The sequence below is a fragment of the Ursus arctos genome, unplaced genomic scaffold (assembly GCF_023065955.2).
Source record: "Ursus arctos isolate Adak ecotype North America unplaced genomic scaffold, UrsArc2.0 scaffold_2, whole genome shotgun sequence".
NCBI lineage: Eukaryota > Metazoa > Chordata > Mammalia > Carnivora > Ursidae > Ursus > Ursus arctos.
Window position 1 is genome coordinate 2,745,326 of NW_026622874.1, and position 21,706 is coordinate 2,767,031.

Genomic DNA, 21,706 nt, shown 5'->3' on the forward strand with positions numbered 1-21,706 from the left:
AGGCTCTTGTGTTCACTTTCCCCAGCTTCCCCTCAACGCCCAGTCTGGATGCAGTCAGTTTTTCTGAGCATAAACCCTGAATTCTATTTCTACAAGGACTGGAGTCATTCTATAAAAACAAGAAAATCATGTCAGCTTTTTCTGTAATTTTGGAGCCAGTAGCCAGGCCTGTCTTTGATTAGTCCTTTTCTGAAGAACTGCCACTTTGAGCAGGAGGGGGAGGCAGAGAGAGGAAGCTGCCATTTACTGGTCATTCTTCAAAGAGCAGCTGAACTCCTAGCCTACCAGCAGCCCCCGAGAGTACGTTCTCCCTATCTTACGGTCCCCCCTTTGCCTTTATACCTTATAGCTGTTGCAGATAAATTCGACAATGAAATAACTAGATGCCAGGCATGAGTTGAATTTAGACCTTTGTCAAATGGTGGTCTGGGCCGGATGTTGCTGGTTTCTTTATATAGATCGTCTCACGTGTCCAGATAACATCGTTTCATTAAATGAGAAAATGACCTTAGACTGAGGTCCCGTCCAACAGCACGTGGCACGTGCCTGGCGGGGCCAGGGCCCAAATCTAGTCTGTGTGTGTCTAAAGCCCAAACTCACATCCACTGTAGAATACCACTCCTCCCATATGGCTTTTTTCAGGAAATTGAGGACATTTTTTATTCTTTCTTCGAGCTTGTGAGTCTTTGAAATAATTGTATGGATCATTACACTTTGAATAGTCATCTTCTAGGAAATAATAATGAGAATAATAGTGGTACTGATTAATATTTTGAACGCAGGATATGCCCGTGCTGTACTAAGTATATTTTACATACAATGTCCCGGTATTCTGAAGGAGAAGTACATTTTTAACCCCATTTCACATTTGAGAAAACAGAATCAGAGGAGAAGTGACTTGCTGGCGGTGCCCAGCTAGTAAGTGAACACGTTGGGACTCTGACGCCAAATCCAGCTGACACCAAGGTCTGAGCTCTTAACCTCTGGCTCCTGTGTGCACATGGGTGACCCAGCCCTGCTGGCAGTGGGCTTCTGTGCTGAGGCCTCAAGGCCAATAGCGCCACGTTGCTTCTAGAGGTCCTTTAGGATTTTAGTTGCTTATGTTCCTTTCCTCGGGGCATGAATTCCCATTTGGGTAAGCTCGGAACAGGCTGCCCTGTAGAAATGAGTCTGAATGTAGATTTAAAAGGCAGAAGCAGGTCTTCGGGAACAGAGAGGGCAGCTCTGTAGCCATAGGAATGGGGAGCATCATGGCCTGTTGTCCATGAAAGAAGCAAACCCAACACACACTTACGTTACTGCAGAGAAGGACCCTTTCGGAAGGTAGGTAAGAATAGTTATAAGCATGTGTTCCAGCCAGGTAGAAATCAGGATAAATCATAAAATGACTCCAAGGGAAGATGTTTTCATGAGGAAAATGACCTCAGTCCCATGGCAGGAAGATGCCCCTCTAATGTGGAGGAGTGAGAATAACACTGAGATGGGAATCCGGACACTTGGGCCTCAGTTGGTTTTCTCTTCTGTAAATATAATTGTGCTTTTCAGCTCCAAAATCCCGTGCAAAAAAATGGAAAGTTTGCAGAGATCTCAGTCAAGTTTTAAAAATGAAGGAACTATATTTTTGTTAGCAAGCCAAGGTTAGTCAGTAGAACACAATCTTAATTCCTAGGTACAAACATACTGAGTGTTTGACCCAAAACACAGCACTTCAGCAACAATGAAAACTCTGCTGTCTTTATTACAGCGGTTCCCCATGTAAACTCAGAGTTCTGGTAAATTCAGCCATTTGACCCATAGCTATAAACTGAGATGTAAGTTAGAAAGTACTTTTAAGAAACAAAACAGAACAAAACTCATGGCAACAACTCAGACCCAAAACAACCAATGCAAAAAAGTAGAAGAAGCAGATCGATACACTTCCATTTGCTTTCTGGGTCTTGAGAGCAGCATCTGAGACTTTTCATGCCGCAGCTGTTCCAAAGTGCCTTCTGTTTCCAGGCACTGGTGGTGGGCACCTGAAGGTACGAGGGTGAGCAGTGAGCCCCAAGAGCTTCCTAGCAGGGGCAACAGTAGCAGCAAGTGGAGCTTGCTCATTTGACATTATGATCTTAACTATCAAGTGGAGTCGATTACATTGGGTATAGTTTGCTCAAGGAAGCAGAGCCATAATCAATATATATTTTAGACATATTTCTACTGTAAATGCTCAGATTTCTGGGGGTCCAGTGCATGGAAAAATTCTCTCATGTGGAACTTCTCATCTCCCAACATCCCAGCTAAATGGAGCATGACTATCGTGCTTGAGAAATAGGATACGATAAAGTGTATTTAATAATTGTAATTCTTGCTATTACAGCCTATTTTTTTTTTAAGATTTTACTTATTTACTTGACAGAGAGAGAGACAGATAGAGAGCACAAGCAGGGGGAGCAGCAGAGGGAGACGGAGAAGCAGGCTCCCCGCTGAACAGGGAACCTGATGCGGGGCTTGATCAGGACCCTGAGGTCATGACCTGAGCCAAAGGCAAATACTCAACTGCTGAGCCACCCAGGTGCCCCTACAGCCTATTTCTGAATAAACTTAGTAGCTGCAAAGCAACCAACACATTCCTCATTTAATAACGGATCTGAGAAATAAATTTCAAAAACATTTTAATAGTAAAATAGAAACTTTTTTCAATCAGTGGTATCACAACTTGACCGTGATGCATATCCATTGACAGGTTACAGAAATGTGAATATATATATTGATCCTACTGATATCCGATCTGAAGTTACTCATCAGAAGGATGACTTATAGGGACTATATAGATAAACTCACATTTTTTGGAGACGAAAGGCAGGAATGAACCAAAGTGATCAGTTTACATGGAAGGGTCAGAGATGGAAAATATGGATATTTTGACAATAGGAAGATGCTAAGGCAAAATCACGATCTAGTTTATTTTATGCAGTGGCATATTTGTGCTTATTCTTTGGTCTGGTGAACTGGGCCCATGGTATCATGAAATAGACTAGACTTACAGTCACGTATGCATCAGAGACCTCTGAGCTCTCGAAATGCTTTAAGGGTGAAAATTGCTGAAACCTGCATTTGGTGGTGCTTCGGTGTCAGTGTCTACCTATGGCAGCTACCCCGTCTAGGAAACAGTTTCAGAAATTGCTCTTGCTATTGCTGTAGTAATAAGTGCTCTCCCTGCTTCTAATGTTGTCCCTTCCCCATCTGTTCCCGCACTGCAGCCAGAGTGATCTTTCTGAAGCATGAGTGTGATCACAACACTCCCCTGCTTAAAACCCTACGTTGGCTCCCTATTTCCCTCAGGATGAAGTCCTTAAAAATAGCTGCCTGTTCTGGCTCCTGCCTACATCTTCAGACTCTTCTTTCTCCAATCTCCCTCTACCAGCAGCTCGCTTCTACCCTGCAACGTGTATATGCCACCCTTCGGTCGTGCCAGGGCTGTTTGCAATGTTCCAAAGGCACCTGGGTTCTCTCTCCTCCCTGAATCTTTGCACACGCTGTCCACTTCACTTGTCGCAAGATTCTTCTCATTCTTTGGGTGGCTAATTCCAACTCATTTTCAGCCTCTAATTTTTTAAGCTTCCTAAAATTCTCCCTGACTATATAGTCACTCTCCACTCTCCAACTCCTGTCCCATCATCCTGCATGATAGCAGGCCTTTAACCCTAGTTTTGTATTTATTTCCCATTCTATTTCAGTTGTTCGTTCTTCTCTGTTTTCTTCACCATGAATTCTGAAGGCACGGTCGCGGTCTGTGTCTTAAACACTGATGCATCCCCACGCTTTTGTGCTTGGCACAAAGTAGGTGTTGAAGTATTTGTTGAATGGCTGAGCAGTAGGAGTCTGACGAAGCCACTCATGTGAGGCAATGCCATGGAATGGAAGTACATTGAACTTGAAGCGAGAAGACAAGTGTCGGTTCTAGCTCTGCCACTTACTACTAGCACATCTCTTAATTCTCTGGGTTTGAGATGTCTCTGCTGTCACGCAGGGCTAACTGTTCCATCTCACTGCCTTCCAGAATTGTTATGAAGAGTGGAGAGGTCAATGCATTTGAGTGCTCTTTGCAGAACAGAAAGCACAGATGTGGGGAGGACACTGAGTTGGTAAGATTCTGTGGTTTTGTCTGAAGTAAATGCGAGTCGCGCACACAATGCAAGAGAAGCAGGCAGCATCTCGGCAAGCACGGCCTCCTTTGCTTGATGGGTGGTTTTCAAGTTGTTTTGGAGATACTGTAAGAGAACACTTTTGGAGAGCAAATTATTTTTAGGGCTGTTTTGTTAATTATTTCCTTTCTTTTATGTTTATTCCTTTGAAAGATGTTGATCTCCTTTCTGTTTCTGCTTCCTTTCCTAGAAGTGACTCATGTTCTAATCTGATAACTCATCTTTCAACGTTGTACTTAAAATTCTGACACACTTTGCAGTGAAGAAAATAGAAATACTTTACTCTAGGAAATACGTATGATGCCATTAGGGGTTTTTTGTGTACTTGAGGAAGTAGGGGTTACTGAAAGCTACTCCTCTTATATTTTTTTATCCTGGTTTGTTGTATCCTAGTATTTCTACGTTTGCCCAAATACGAGAACATAGCCCCTGTTAGCAGTAAACAAGTACAGGATTTTGTGTTCTTGTCAAACACAGGAGATATCATGTTGTCTACTAATTTTAGTGTTGTTTTTATTTTGTTGTTATTGTCCATAACAGTATAAAACTAAACTAAATTGTTGGCCAAAACAGGGATTATCTGATCCTGTTCTCTTCCAGTCAGTAGACAGGAGGATCGTTAAACAGTCATTCATTTATTCATTCATTCATTTGTTTGTTCATTCATCAAATATTTGTTGACCACACAGCTATGTCCCAGGCACCGTGCCAGGCTCTTGGGATAAATTAGTGAGCAAAACCAAGGTCTCTAGTTTTTAGGGACTTCCCTTTCAGATAACATGTGCGTGTCTTATCTTCTCTAGGACTCTGACCAGCTTGAGGTCAGAGATGTAGTTGTGTGCCTTTCAATGTTTTTATAAAAGTCAATGTATTTCTTTAAGGAGGATACAACTAACTGATAGTGTCACTGTAGGAGGAGGTGATCCAATAACATATGGGACAAATGGAAATGGAGAGGGAGAACTATCTTGGAATTCAGCTATCAAGATGGATAATATAAGTATTAAAAGAAACATACTTAAGGATAATGGAATTATTTCAATGATCTGGTTATCTTTTTAACCTTCTCTCATTTCTCTGCACCCCTGATAAACTAAGAGATGAAGCATAGAGATTTATACTATGGACTTTAGAGTCAGGTCAGCCTGGATTTCCTGGCTATGCCCCTTAATAACTAGGAGATTTTGAGCAAGTAATATAACCATGTTAGGCCTCCAGCTCCTCACTTATAAAGTAAGGATAATAAGAGAGTCTACCTCAGAGGGTTGGTATGAGGATTAAATAAAAGGATAAATGTGAAGAGCTTAGCTTATAGTAAACATTCATAAATAATTACTAAAATTATTAATCCCTTAAGGTAGGATTTTTTCTGCCCTCTTTGAATGAAGAACCCCAAGATTAAAAGAATTAAGCTTCTTGTCCATGGCCACACAAGTAATAAGAAAGTGAATGCCGTACTTTGACACTATAGCTGTGTGAGTTTTCTACTATATTCTATTCCTCTCAAGATGTAATTTTCCAGAACACAAAGGAAGTCAGCTGAAAATGGTGTGTATGCATTTGTGTAAAAAAGAATAAGTAAAAACAAAAAAAATTTTAAACCACAAAGTAAATAAAGCTGTAAGCAAATATTTAATTCTAGTCCACAGTAGATATGCTTTCCATAGTAGATAAGCAATTTTGAAAGTACTTTCTGTGTATACTGTGTAAGTTTGAACAAATGAGTAAATATGTTGAAGATAATGGGAGCCAAGTTTCTCATTTTTGGGGAGGAAAGTTATAGTGATGGAAAGAGGGGAGACTAGGTTCTATCTATGTTGTTGGATCAGAATTGGAAAGATCAGTGTGAATGTACATGTATTATTAATATAAACATATGTGGAAAAATACTTATAATAATATATTTATACATTTATATGTGTATTCCCATCCTGGTTCTGTCTACTAAGGTGACCTAGAAACAGACTTCTCAGTAGCAGTGTGCACCACCTGATGACAGATCTTGGTTTCTAAATACCATTCTCCACTAAAAGGCAGGAGAGTTCCTTGGACAAATGCTGATTGCAGGACTGGTACAAGGATAGTACCAGACGAGCCTGGAACATATTGGTGGGAATAGAAAGCCAGGAAGTTCATAGGAATAATAGAGAGATATAATATAGGAAATAGCTTGAAGGGGTTCACACTGGCCAAATCTAGGATGAGTTGAACAAAAAAATAAATAATGGGCCTAATCAATTATAGCCCACTGAGTAAAATAAGAATCCATGACTCCATGCTGATATCAATGAATTAATAATGGGAGAGAAAGGAAAGCCCTTCCTTACAGCACAATGTTAACTAATAAATAAGGGAAAATGTTAGAGTAGAAGAGTCACCATTGGGTGTAAAACCTGTAGAGGAGAATTTTATGAGGCATAGGGTATTTACTAACATGGTCATAGCATCTCCCAACAAAATTACCTACGAATTTCAAAGAGGGAGATAGTAACTTTACAGTGGAGAAGCCTGGGAGAGACCACCTAACCAGTGGTGTGCCAGGGCTAGCCCACGCCAGCTTATGAAGGCCAGCTGTGTGTATTTCTTCCCAACTCTGTGTTCAGTGATGTCACTTTGGTAGCTTGAAACAGGCCATAGTAGAAGCATTACATTGAAAATTGGTAAACACTACAAATAAGGAATCCCCCCCCGGAGACCAGTTATTAAACATTGTATAGCACACCAGTGACATTAAGCAGATAATATCGCCCATGTTGGGACACGTGGACATCATGTGTCTTAACTCAAAATAATGCCCATACCTCCCTGCTGCTTTTCTCTATAATTCCATCAGGAATGGCTCTTGGCTAGGAAGCATGTTATAAAGGGACTCATAACTTCGTCATACCAATATTCTACTGTCACAAAGCTCTCCGTATTGTACTTTAAAAGGGAAACGCTTTTTAACCAAAATGGTTATATGTTTAACACAACTTCAGCCCTCAATGAAAAGGTGACTAGAAACATGTCAGATGGGATTGGTGCCTCAAATCACTGCCACTGTAGGCCCTGTTCTCGGGTTAGACTTGAAGCTTTCATCATTTCTATCCCAGACTCTTTTTTTTTTTTTTTAAGATTGTATTTATTTGTCAGAGAGAGAGAGCACAAGCAAGGGGAGCAGCAGACAGAGGGAGAAGCAGGCTCCCTGCTGAGCCAGGAGCCTGATGTGGGACTCGATCCCAGGACCCTGGGATCATGACCTGAGCTGAAAGCAGACGCTTCACCTACTGAGCCACCCAGGCGTCCCTTTCCCAGTCTCACTGATAAAACTTTTAGTCCCTCAGTGTAGCTATAAAATTTAGAATGTCCTTGAAAAAATCTAGTAAGTCGTTTTTGCTCTGACATAGTTTTAAAGTAGCAGGATTTAAAATAATAAATGATATAGAAAAGGATCAAAAACATGGAATGAATTCTTCAGTCCATTTCTTTAATGGGATGGTAAATATCACTGCAGACATTTTTGGAGAATATAATCAACCAGAACTGTAATTGGAAAACAGGAGTGACAACACCTCTATGCGTACTTGGTCCGTGTTTGAGGACTATCCTAGTGCTTGTGTACTCCCTTCAACTCTTAATTGTCATCAATAAAACATGGACATGCCCACATGTGGCCACCGGTGATTGTGAATAACTTGGAGAAGAAGGTAGATGTTCCTATTCTAATGGATTTGCTCCTTTTTAAAATCAGCTCTATGGAGGTAAATTTAAATGTAATAAAAATCACCGATTTTAGGTGTGCAATGAAAAATATTTTGAGAAATATACACAGAGGTGGAACCATCATAATCTCAATACAGAACACTTCTGTCAACCCCAAATGTCCCTCATGCCCCTTTATTCCCTCACACGCACCCCCTGTCCTTAGGTCCTGGCAGCACTTGCGTGTCCTCTAGTGTTTACTGTTCTAGAGCGCCACGTAAATGACATCATACAATCTGTTTTGGCGTCCAGCTTCTTTAACGAAGCATACTGCTTTTGAGGCTCACCCATGTGTTATACCTACAGTAGCTTGTTCCTTTCTATTCCTACTGTTCCTAGTATCCCTGTAAGGCGATACCACAATTTCTTTATCCATTTAGCAGTTAATGGGCATTTAGATTGTTTCCAGTTTTTAGCTCTTATGACTAAATCTTTCAGCCTCATTTTAAGCACAACCAAGAAATTCTTCTTTACTGCCATTGCTTTTATTCCAGTTTATAAAATATGGCTAACTACAAGTTCGATTAAATGAAATCGTCAGTGTTGTGAGAACTGAAAGAAAACCAGTTGGGGAAGACGAACTCAGCTACCCTCCGTGATGCTCTCACACGCAGCCGGGACTGTCCTCTCAGTTTTCTTTGCCTTGGTCGTTTTCCCCTTGTAGACTTCTTATGGTGTATTCCACCTTCTACTTCCTATTTTAGCCATTTGAATTCCGTGTCGGGAGCAAGGCCTATGCCATATTTATCTCTGTTTGACTCAGTGCCTAGCAGAGTGTCTTTCACATTATTAATAGAGTTAGGATAAATATTAAACAAATTGATTTGGATTCTCCTCTCATCCCTCCCTTGGACACATAAGTGGTTTTTATTCTTTCAATCCATGATTGTATTACCTCTGGAGTGCCATAAAATAGGTTTCCCTAAATCAGAATATTTCAAATCCCACCTCTGCCTTCATATCACTTACATTGTAACCTTCGAGCCTGTTTCTTTCTTTGGCTATAATATGAGAGGATTTGATTAAACAGATTTGAGATTCCCTTCCAGTTCTAACATTCTAAGGTTTTATAAAAAGCCTACTAAGAAAGAACCTACAAGGGGAGAAGGCAACTCGGGAGGAAAGAGGGCTGGAGGGAGGAAATAGGAAAGCAAAGATAGGCCGTGTTTTTATGCAATGAAAAAAAGCAGGAATTAGACTTGTAGTGATCATTTCATACTATGTACAGATATCAAACCATTATGTTGTATACCTGAAACTAATGTGTTATATGTCAATTATACCTCAATTAAAAATTATAAAATAACATGTAGTTTCTTAAATAGAGTAAAAATTAGAGAAGGACTCAAGAAACAAAACTTGGTATATAAATCAACATTTGTTGGTAGAGCATTGGGTTTTTTTAGATTTTATTTATTTATTTGAGAGAGAGCTTGCACACAAGTGGGGGCAGAGGGAGAGGGAGGAAGCAAGCTCCCCGCTGCGCAGGGAGCCCAATGTGGGGCTCAGTCCCAGGACCCCAGGCTCATGACCTGAGCTGAAGGTAGATGCCTAACCAGCTGGGCCACTCAGGCTCTCAGTAGTGCATTTTCTTAAATTGTCTTTATAAGGAGAACTACAATAACAGTAGTGTTTTTTTCTACAGTAAATTTAGAATATCAGTTATCAGGCAGCTTCTCGTGCTAAAAATTGATGTTGAGACTGGCAACCCCTTTGTGTAGGAGAACCATAGCCCCAGTGTGCAAAGGGTAGCCCCAGGTATGGCTGTTGTCCTGATATGATTATCAGTAGCGCTCCTTTTCACTCTCCAATGCATATTGGTTTCGAGCAGTGCATTGTACAGCTCCCCCGTTATTAGGGATCTCAGAGCCCCATATCTCCCTGCCTATAATCAGGGGTCTCACCTCGGGGTGGTTACTCAGTGGAAGAGTCCGCAGTGCCCTTTCTAGGATGATTCCTTCAGCAGCACGATCTCTAGCTCGCTGAGCCCCTGGAGCCGCTCTCTTCCGGGCACTCTTCCTTTTGACATGTCTAGAAGCTTTTTGCCTCCTCGTGCTAGCCTTGAGCAGATTCTGCAGCCTCACTAAGACTGCATCCTCCCTTCCCCCGATGACAGGGGTCTAAGAACACCTATTCATTAAGCATTCACTGCCTGCTTCTCCTGTGTGAATCCTGAGCCAGGCTCTGGATTTAGAGAGACAGAGATGACAAGAGGCAATAAGTCAAGTGTGATAAATGCCATCTTAGTAGGATGTATCCATTTACAATGTATAGTAAGGTCACCAAGGAAAGAATACTTAATTTAGGAGAGAATGGAAGGAGAGGGGAGAATTTTGAGCAGACCTTAAAGGAGAAGTAGACGCTGAGCAGAGGGACCGGGGTCGGGGTGAGGGTGGGGGTGGGGTGGAACAGGATGCGGGGGGCGGGGGGAGACATCCCAGGAAAACAAAGAGACGTATGCAGCGATCCACGATCCACGGGCAGAAGATTCATGGTGGGACTGGGGAGGCAAAAAGTGGCCTCATGTATCTATTTGTTGCAATATATCCATTTGGAACTTAGTGTGAGGGGAGACCTTGGAGTAGGTCCAAGGGGGTGTTGTTATGAGAAGCACCAGAAGGGACCTTATTTTGCATTTAGCGTGGACTCCTGATGATTCCCTTTGAGGGAGGTATGGGTATAGTTTTGTTCTGGAATTTTACACCACAGCATTACCGCATGCATTGACCAATTTCGATACAGACTTTCCTTATGTTGCTTTATAATTAGAAGCCAATGAATCGAGGCTCCACAGCGGTATGTGGACTACTAGTGATAGCTTTATGGAATTGTTTATTTTTAGTTTGGCAAAGGCAAGGCAGTAAATATCTCAATTAGTAAACTAAAACAGCACGGATGAGAAATGCCCACAAGGAGATAAGGAGTTAGACATAACTAAGCCAGATAATTAAAGGAAACCCTCAGCTCACTTACCCATATTTAGAGTAAGAGGAACCAACCTAATGTGTGTGCCGTGTCCGCGTCGCTGTCACAATGTGATCCTGCGCATTCTTCAGACTCTGATTGTTCAGGCAGTTTCTTTCTGTAGGAGCCCCCGCGATGGGGTATTGACCCAGGCGGATGACCCGTCTCACTGGGCCAATACCCCATCACCGCGGGCTGGGACGTTGTCTTGGACTGGGAAATGTTCTCATCCCGCAACTTCTCTCAACGTGACCGGAAAGGGGTCATATTAGGAAGTGCTGGGGGAAAGTTTTCCTTTTCATATTCATATTTATAATCCCATTACGTGGCCTAATGTGTGGAAATGTTTAAGGAAAACATCCAGAATCATTTCCTTGCTTCTGAATAGGATCCCCTACATTCTATCTGAGATGCCATTTTCAATTGAGGAGGAAAAAAGCAGAGGTGGTCTACAAAGCCTGAGTTTCAAGAATTTAAGTTTTGCTGTATTGATCCATGCCATTTGTAGAACCGCATGATCTGTGGGAAATAGTGACCACTCAAAAGATAAAACACGAAATGGTGGCCCGGAACGTTGACAGTCTTACCGAAAAGGAGGTTTGCGTTTTCAAGTTACAAAATAACAATATTCAGATGTCACGATTTTTTGATTTTTAAAGTCATATACTTTAGTCCATCTTGAATATGGCATGTACTGAACACAGCATGAAAGGCCCTTTGGCTCTCCCCCCGGTGGGGAGGGGGTGGGGGTTGAAGGTGGGAGGGGGTGGGGGACGGGGGCGGAGGGGGGAGGCGGGGGTCTGACAAAGATTGTTGTCTTCTTCGGCTCCACAGTTTACTACGTGTCAGCTCTCCGTGTTCTGTAGGGAAATGGTGGGGCTTGCTGCATCTGTAGATTACATTTCTGTCTGTCTCCTCTCTGCTTTGTAGACTGGAAAAAGATAGCATTCAGCAGAGCTTCAGCAACGAAGCAAAGGCCCAAGCCCTTCAGGCCCAGCAAAGAGAGCAGGAGCTGACACAGAAGATACAGCAAATGGAGGCCCAGCATGACCAAACTGGTAGGTGGTAGGGAAAGATTAGAGCCTGGGCACTGGCTCACAAGGCAGGCCCACGCCTTACTGTGAAATGACATCAGGAACACCTGTAACCTTTGGCTGGCCGAAGGGAGCAGATGCTAACTACACCGGAGATTCCGAATTACATATTAGTTAGCGTTTAAAAGAGAAAATGGAAAGTATTGCCCACTGTCTGTTGATTTCAGAGTGCTGCTCTCACATCTGTTGCACCATCTGGATTATGAGTTTATTTACCTGTGTTCAAGAAACGTAAAGCTGAGAGAGACCACAACAAAGTAGAAAAACAAAGGGCTTGTTTTTGGCTGGGTTTTCAGGCACACATGTTATATAAAAAAATAGCATCAGAAGCTCGGCGGGAAATGCTCTGAGCTTACAGTTAGAGTCTCCTGAATAGCATTGAACAGTTCCCACAGTACACACATTATAGCTACTCTAAAAGCCTAATGAGTTTGCTTCAGCATCCAAACTGGAGAAAAGCTTTAGCCATTAATCGGTTCTTAATTCACTGTCGCAGCTGGATGTAATTCAGTGGCTCCAAATTGATATGTTCCTTTATTTAATCTTTGCAGCTTCGAACATTTTTAGCATTTGTATGATTTCCCCACCTCCCCCCCCCCCCAGCCCAATCGAGAGCGATGTTTAATCCTTTGCATTCTTCAAGTTCTCAAACTGCTGTGAAAATGCAGTAATACAAGGCATTGACCACAGCTGGCAGCTTGGCTAAAAATTGCCATCTTTCATCACATTGGTGCTATTTTGCAGACGGAGTTGGCCAGTAACTCTTTACCTTTAATTTGAAAGTAAAATGCACTTTTGTTCAAAGCAACCAGTTGGATGTGTTCACCCAGAGCATTCTGTAGCCCCTTTCACTTTTGAGTTGTGTGTTCACAGACAGTGTTAGTCAAAACAAGACCGTGTCAGTCATTATAATTCCACACCACATACTCTGAGCTGATTGTACTATTAAAACAAAAGTTTAATTGATCCTGTCTCTTGCCGAAAAGTGTTGCTTAATTTTGAGTGCCTTGATTTATTTTGCTTTGTATGCTATATGCTTTTTACCAGTCAGCGGCTAAAATTGGAAAGAAATAAAGGGGCTTATTAAACCTGACACTTCACGGTAATTTTTCACATGATCTCATGTGCACTGTATTTGAAGACGGGCTAAAAAAATGATTGCTCATCCTATAGGTGAAAAATGGTAACATAAAAGTCATTAAATCATCTATTTGCTTATAAAGAGGCAGATGTCATATCGACTCACATGATTCCGTTCCGCGTTTTTCCAGACTCAGTGGATGTTTTTCCACTAAAAGCAAAAGGAGGGAATTCGGGAAGAAATAGTGTTTCCCTCCTGTTCACAAGCTTCTAGTGATCAAGGAGTCTTGGGCAGAATCTCCGAGTGCTACGTGAGAGGATTTAACGGCTAAGAGCACCTTAAGAACACTTCTGTTTTGCACAAAAATATTACGCTCTCTTCAATTCCTGTGACCAGATCTTCAGTGAAGCGCATACTGTTGACAGTGAAATCCAAATTCTAGGGAAGATGATGTATTCTACATCGTTATGAAAGAAGTATACACGAGGGGTTGGGTTAGTGAGATATGTGGGCAAATACGAAACATAAAGTATGAATTACAGTATAGAACAGAGTTCCTCCGTTATTTTAGTTGTGAATTATCTAGTTGTGATCATTCTTGACACTGTTGATAGTAAAATTGTCAAAATAAAAATATAATATCTTGCATATTACAAAGATATAAGCATCCATGGCTCCACTTGAGATAATCTGACAGTTTATCAGCACGTTAAAACGTCACCCCAAGCTGGTATGATCACAACTGTTTCCGGGGTGTAATTATTAGAAAAATTAATGCCTCCCAAGATGTAGTGTCTTGCCAGGTGAGTGGTCCTTTGACCTTGGATGTTGAAATTGTCCTGTGGCTTCTAGGAAAGGGGTAGTGGTCTTAGCACTGTTACCAGTCTACATTTGGAAGCCCTGCAGAGTTACAACCATAAACATCTTATATTGGTGGGGGGTTTATTGTTATTTCTAGAAAATGAACAGTATTCATTGCTGACCTCCCAGAATACATTTTTGACAAAGTTAAAGGAAGAATGCTGTGCATTAGCCGAGAAACTGGAGCAGATCTCTAAAAAAAGCAGGTAGGTGATATTATACAATACTTTCGGAGTACTGTTTGGATGAATACTGTCATTTTTCCTGAAAAAACTGCATCTCCACTATTTGAGGCTCATGTCAAAATTAAATATGTGTTGACGTATTTCCTGTGAAAATGTTTCCTCTGTATGGACAGTTTCTTAATATGTACAATTTTTTAATTGTCCATACAGACACCTTGCTGTTTTTTTCATGATTTTGAATACATACTATTATTTGACTTTTTCAACATTCAGAATCGACAGTTATGAAACTTCAGAACACAAAGGTCAAGATGGCAAATATTTTACAAAGGATTCAGATAAATCAAGCAGTTTTAAAGTCTTATGTCAATACAGTTAACATTTTAATCTGTTAGCACAGTTCTCCACGAACACCCAGAAACTCTCTCTAGGTCAAATGATAATAGATGAAATGCGTATCTACAGAAATGAAACTAGGTGATACTTGAAAATAAATAAACCCAAACCATCCTTTCATTCTCCAAAAATTGATTTGTTTTATTAGAACAGCTATCATTCCTTTTGTAGGTACGCTGCCCTTTTATAAAATACATTGATTGGGATCTTCGTGAATTATTTTCAGCACATTTTCTAATCAGATTATTTCCATGAATGAATGATTTTATGCTCTAAATGATAGGAGCCTGCATTCTCATCTCAGCTCTGAGCGTCACTGTCTTACCTCAGACAGATTTTACTTGACCTGCTTGAACTGTGCTTTCCTCTTGTAAATGAATGATATTGGACAGAATCACTTTGAACTATAAAAGGCATCACTCACGTAAACGAACTAGATATTAGATGTCCCATTAAACTACAACCTAGTGGAAAAATAACCTGTAGATCTCGTCTTTATTTTTCTGAGGTTCACTTAGACCTACACAGAGCAAGCAGTAGAGCTCAGCGAACAAACTCCTGACTTAGGAATCTCATTCAGAAGGGGTTTCCTGAGCCCTGTCTTGGGTTCCTGCATCAGTGAGGTAGCTTAGCTGTTGGAATCCATATCCCAGAATCCTTTGGGGAATCAGAGGGCTGATGAGTCCAGTTCTTCCTGCTCCCAGGAAGACAGAGGCTTTTATAAAGCACCCAGAATGCGCTCTGACATGCGGACCTTCTTAGCAAATACTAATTAAAGATCTTATTTGCGTAGAGAAAAAGCTCAGGGTGCCAAAATACCAGATATTTTCAGGAAGTTTGACAAGGAAACCCAAATGATTTTGTTGCAGGAGAGACCCTCATAATATATTAATAGTAGCTCCTGCTATTTCGAAATATTTTATTTGCCTCACATAAACCCAAAACTAAGTAATTTGTTAGAAGCAAACAAACAAAAAACTTGGATCATACAGTTTAAGAAGAAATTACATTGATCTGGGACTTAAAAGATTGTGTTATCTGAAGATTGCTTTGTGATCGATTATTAATTATCTTGCTCTCTAAGGAGACATAATTCCGGAAATTACAGCATAAAAAAGAGATGGAGGTACTGTATGCTTGGTATTAATTCTTACAACTTGAGACAGGAATTACATGTGAGGGAACCAATACTCACAGTGTTTAAATAGCTGGGAAGTGGGAGAACTAGAGTTCTACCCTAGATATTTCTAGTTCCAAGGCCTATGATCTTTCTTGTAAGAAGTGTAATATCTTCCATCTACTACCAAAGAAAATCCAGGCCAAAGCAGCTATGGTAAGAAAGTTTGGGAAAGAAAAAATATTCCTTCAATTCCCATGGAGAAGTAGGCATGCTTGTCATGTGAGGGTAAGCCTGGGAGCGTGGGGCAACCTGTGCCCTGCGTCCCTGGCCCCCTTTCTTCTGCTCTAGATCTATCCATTTGTCCTGTACTGATCTAGTGAGACTGAGCCTCAGCCCCCCTCCACCTCCTCTTGCTTCGGGTTCCTCCAGTTCCTGACCGCTCTTTGTCAACTGAATGTGCCTCTGTCTGTCTGATACCCGCATGGCGTGCAGTACCTACTTACTGACTGAATGAAACAAGTATGGTTTTACCCCCTCGAATCCTGACCTGACTCTCCTCCCAACCTGTTCCTGTGTAGATGACAGTCAGGGTGCAGTGAAAAGCACTTTGGAATTCAGAAGGAGCAAGGTTCGAATCTTGCTCTGCCACTTGGCTGCATGACCTTGGGTACATTGCCTAATCTCCAAACCTCAGCTTCTCCATCTCTAAAATATGCACATTTTTAAAATTTACTTAATTTATTTATTTATTCATTTATTGAGAGAGAACATGTGGGGGGGGGCGGGAGGGGCCGAGGGAGAGGGAGAATCTCAAGCAGGCTCCACCCTCAGCGCGGAGCCTGACCCGGAGATCACGACCTGAGCCAAAACCAAGAGTCCAACTGACTGAGCCACGGAGGCGCCCCTAAAACATTTCTAAAACCCTGTTGCCGGACTGTTGTGGGGATAAGAAATACTGAGAGATACACGGGTGCACATATACACATACACACGTGTGTAAAGCGCCTCGCTCGGTGCTCGACACGCAGAAGTGTAAGCACTCACGCTGACGGCATAGCTTCCAGAGCCTTGACCGCGGCGGTTTGGATGCGACGTCCGTCCAGCTACTACTGTCTTTTCCAGGGAGGCTCCGAGTGCCATTCTGACAGACATAAGTTCTGTATCACAAGGAAAACCTTTGTAAAAGCAAAGCAGGATCGGGAAACTGTGGGTCTGGTGGTGTTTTGAGTCCTGCTCTGAGCTGGCCTCTTTCGTAAATCTGAAGAATTAAAATAAGGCCATCTACTGTCGCTTTGCAAGTTGATCCAAAACTAAGGCCTGGCAATCATAAACACTCAAAAAATTGTTACCGATTATGGTTAAAACTTTTAAGAGCCCCTGAAGTTTACAAAATACTCATTTTGTGTGTTCCACAAGGATGTGGTAGAGTACGGTAAACTGTGATTTTAAGGTTCGTTGTCTGTTTGTTGACTTTAATTCCTGTCCACCGAGTGTCTCTTTTCCCTCTGGCTCCCTCTGTGAAGAGGACGACATTTTCAAAATTCATACAAAATGTATCATTGGATTTTGACATGACCTTTTGCTTTGAATTCACCTGTATAACTTGAAGGGCTCAGAGCGGTTCTTTTTAAATAAAGACTGTAAATTTATGAAGCCCTGGGGAAGCCTTCGGGAGCTCCGTGCACCCTGTACTAAACTTTGGGGATAAATGATTTTTCCTGTGCTTTGAAGTGAGGAAAGTCTTGGAGCTTTTTGAGCTTCCTAGAGTGTTGTCACTGGGGAAGTCCAGTCTCCACAATAATGACCCCGCAGGGTGATTCTGAGCCGGCTTTTCCTCAGAGTACGACAGTAAAATTTTTCTTAAAAGTGGGTCTATTTATTTTGTATTTCTCAACAATCGAGAACAATTTTTGTAGCTCCCTTTTCTTGCTCGGGACATTTCTCAGAGTTCCACGTTATTTATAACCCCATACTAACCAAATGGCTTCACAGCATTTGTTATTAGCTTTATTTTTTACTCACGGATCTAGCCGTTTGACCAGAGCCCCTGCCGTCCCTAGGAACGCTGAGTCTGGGCTCGCCGTGCCTTAGGCTCTGACTCGTTACCCCAGCCTCAGGCTAGGCTGCCCCGTGCAGGTGTTCGGGAAGGGTCCTTCCGAGTGTGTCTGGTGTATGTGTTTTCTCCCCAAGTGCCAAGCTCAGGGGCAGCGCCTTGAGCTCCGTTGTCTGCGCGCCCTCCCCAGTGATCAGCGTGGGACTGTCTGCGCGCCGCATTCCACCCTGCTTGGGTGGTGTCTGTAACTCCAGGGTTTGTGAATGGCACGTCCCATTTTCGAACTAAAAATGAACTGCCGATTCTGTGCATTTGATATAGCTCGTTTCTGACCACGAGACGGGAGAATTAATTCCGTTTTGCTTTTAATTGGCACCAGGCAGGCATGCTGGCTGATTTGAGTTGATGCTCTCATAAACTTTAGCTACCCTTTCGTCTTTATTCCCCGGGACCCTGGGAGCTTATTACAAGTCCTAGGGTTGTTTTTGAGGGTGGTAAGTGGGGCCATTGAAATATCTTTGGTGCAACTGGGATTTCTCTTTATCAAAGTGAGGGAAGTGTTCCCTCTCCGCAGGGGCTTGGATGAATCAGCAGTGAAATGGTTGCAGTGCCGTTTGCAGGGCTCTGACCGAGGCCTGGGAAGAGCTGAGAAGTGCTGGGCGCTGGGAGGCGTGAGCCTCTGGCTGCTGGAGGGTGGCGATCAAGCCTGGGCTGGGGTGCGGCCCCTCGGCGCACGTTGGAGAGACAGGCTAGCAGGGAGCACAGAACCCCGGTCTACGTGGTGGTTTTGCGTCTCTTCTTTCTTTCCTGTCACTGTCACTTTCTGGGTTGCTAGGCTTGCGGATTGATGTCTAACACAGCCCATTGTGTATTTGTGATTTGCGTTTTGTAATTAAGAGGAACAATGGGAGTCCATTGGGTCTCGTTATATATAATGGTTGGTTTAATTTGTTTCACTTCTATCTTGTTAATTGTAAATTGATCATTAAGATTTGAATTCTAATCTGTCACCAGGGTTGTGGGTATTGAGGCTAGAGCAATGATCCTGGTTTTAATCACTGATGATGAGAAACAAATTTTATAATTTTGGTACATATTGCAGTTCATATATTTTAACACTGTATTTTATGGTGTTATAAATATTGTTAAATGACTTTTAGTGTAGTTTTACTGTGTGGACTATAATGTATAAATTATATTACTGTTTTGGCAACAGCCAGTATCCAACTGTGTGAGTTTAATTGAAGTAAAGAACACACACCCGGTTGAACTATTTTTTCCCCCCGCATGTTTAGACGATGTTAGATTGGGATGCTACAAAAATTATATTCTACAAGGAGGGACTCATACTGGCCTCTGCTAATTGTCAGCAAAAGTCAAGTGAGAATCTAAAAGAATAAAAAATTAAGGGGTCAGGTTTTCCCTTAAAAAAGCAATTATCACTGTAATCCTAATTGTAGTAGTAAAATATTATACTTCATGCAAATGCCATTACACAGTATAACTGGTATATAAAAATGCAGGGAAAAGTTCATGCTTCTGTGAAGCCAGAAATTATCTAAATTTTCTCTAAAAATGGATTAGAGTCAATTATTCGTTTATATGACACTGGAATAATCGTGCCACAGAGGTAATCTGGAACCAACAGAAACTTGTGCTGAAGTTTACTCTCCGAGCTTTGCAAACTACTAGTTCTTTGACTATATCGTGGGCCCTAGACAGACTAATGATGATGTCCATGGACATTTGCCAAATTTTTATCAGATACTGCAAGTAGGAAGGCAAATTACCATAATAAACAAAGAGAAATAAAAACCCAAAAATATGCAAAGCAGAAAAAAATATTATAGCAATAAAATACCTGATACTAATGTGCATTTTACAAAATAACATTTATCTCTTTGTGGTCGTGTAAGACATCCCCAGTGTAGGGCATTTGGCTATAACTAGAAAGAAAAATTAAGAAAAAAAATTTCCTATGACGTTACCATCCAGCGGTAACGTTCATCTGTGATGTATCTCCTTGCAGTGAGTTTGCGTGTGGTTGTAAGTGTGTATGGACACATACATTCGCCTGGTGGGTGAGTGCCACTGTATACACAGTCTGTATCCTGCTTTTCACTTACTGATATCTGGTGAACATTTGTCTACATCACTACTCTGGAAACCATTTTAATTGAATCATTCGTATGTATAATAATTCATTAGACATTTAAGATGTTTCCAGTTTTTCACTGTTATGAATAATACAATAATAATTTTGTCCATTACTCTGAATTTTTTATGATTCCCTTAGTCGAGATGCCTAAAAGGGGATTGCGGGTCCAAAGACTCTGACCTGTCTTTTTTCTGTTTCAATAATACGAACCCTTTTAAGGCTATTGACGTGGATGACTTTGTTCAAGTATTACACTAAATTCTCAGTATACGTGTACCCACATCAGTATGTGACACAGAGAGGTGAAATTTGTAAGAAAAAGTGAGAGGCAGTATTGCACAGTGGGTGGGACAACCCCTGTAGAGTTGGAGAGGCCAGTGTTTGTATCTGAGCTGGGCTAATGACCCTTTGGGTGACCTCAGGCAAGTCATTAAACCTCCTATTTACCTCACAGAGAAAAGGAAATAAACACTTACCCTGAAGAATTAATTGCGATCATTAATATATAGGATGGATTCTGCTATCTGACAGAGAGTAGGCAAGCATGCACTGAATATTCAACTGGGATCTGCTTTTGTTACGCATTTTTTTGAATAATAGCAGAAATTGAGTATTTTATAAATGTTGATTGCCTGTTTCTGTTTCTTCCTCTGTGAATATTTTTCATATTCCTCGTGTGTTTTTAATGGGAATTTTGATGGAGGGGGGATAGCACTTCATTAAATGACGCGTCTCATCTTCATTTGTCTCATTTTTTCTGTGTTCCCAGTCCTTTTTTTAATTTTGAAAATTTTGTTCCCAGTGCCTTCTGTTTTTCATGATTTTTTTTCTAAATCAGAGTGATTTTCATAATCTTTTTTCCAGGTTTACTGAGAAATTAGTGACATACATCACCGTCCAAGTTTAAGAAGTACAGCATGGTGGTGTGATTTACATGTATTGTGACAGGATGACCACAGTAGATGCAGCTGAAATGACTTTATTGTTTGTCTTAAATATGTGTCCATTTTAGAAATTCAAAAAAAATGGAAAAGGAAAATAAATTTTAGAAAATTCCTAATTCTGACACCTAGAGATAATCCATATTAATATGTAATATACATAGTATTTTTAAGGGGGAAGGGGAAAAAGTATTTTTTAATTATAAAATGGTATCACTTTATATATGCTGATTTTCAAATATTTTCCTTTCTTACCAATATATCATATTTTTACGTCAATAAATAACACTGCCAACAGATAGCTCTCACTGTCAGAATAGCCTCTTGATACTCCTTTGTATAAGTAATGTAACCAGTCTTCTGTTGACACATTTCTGGATTCGGTTTCCAGATTTGGGGTTGCAGAGCAAGGTTGCTTCTAGAAAGAATGCTACTGTGAACAGTACGACTTTTTGTGTGTAAAGATTTCATATTTTTATATTGTAAAAATCTATGTTTCTGTTGTAATTGTTCTTTTAAAAAGTGACTCCCCCCCCCCCAGGGAAGTACCTGAGAACAGATAAATACTCTTCTGCGTGTTTTCCTAATCTGGTTTAAGGATATTCGTTGTCTTTTTGGAATTTATTTTAGCTCACGATACATGTTGTGATAAGAGATACTAATCTTAGAAGAACACTCAATTAACAATTTCTTATAACTGCCTTAAATTCTTATATATTGTCTGTGATTTTGAAAGGAGAAACATAAATCATTACTAACCGATTTAGACTATTTCAAATATAGGTAAATTCTTATTAGGAGAGGCAAATGTAGACTGAGTGCTTGATCTGACCTTGCAAATGAGACAATCCCTGCCCTCATGTAGACTCTAGTAAGAAAGATGAGACATCGAGCCACAGTTCAGAGGAATAAATTATAAGCTAATATA

General features: G+C 41.1%; 1 protein-coding gene across 9 annotated transcripts in view; it reads left to right on the forward strand.

Annotated features, from left to right (window-relative positions):
- The window catches only part of SDCCAG8 (SHH signaling and ciliogenesis regulator SDCCAG8), a 225,179-nt gene that overhangs the window by 131,488 nt on the left and 71,985 nt on the right, over positions 1-21,706 (forward strand). For 8 of the 9 annotated variants that reach the window (XM_026509571.4, XM_044388005.3, XM_048225154.2 and 5 more), the window contains 2 exons: positions 11,820-11,947; positions 14,023-14,131. In XM_026509571.4, the coding sequence (XP_026365356.2) occupies positions 11,820-11,947; positions 14,023-14,131 (237 nt within the window). The remainder of the gene's footprint in view (positions 1-11,819; positions 11,948-14,022; positions 14,132-21,706) is intronic. The other variant, XM_048225152.2, reaches the window with a different exon arrangement.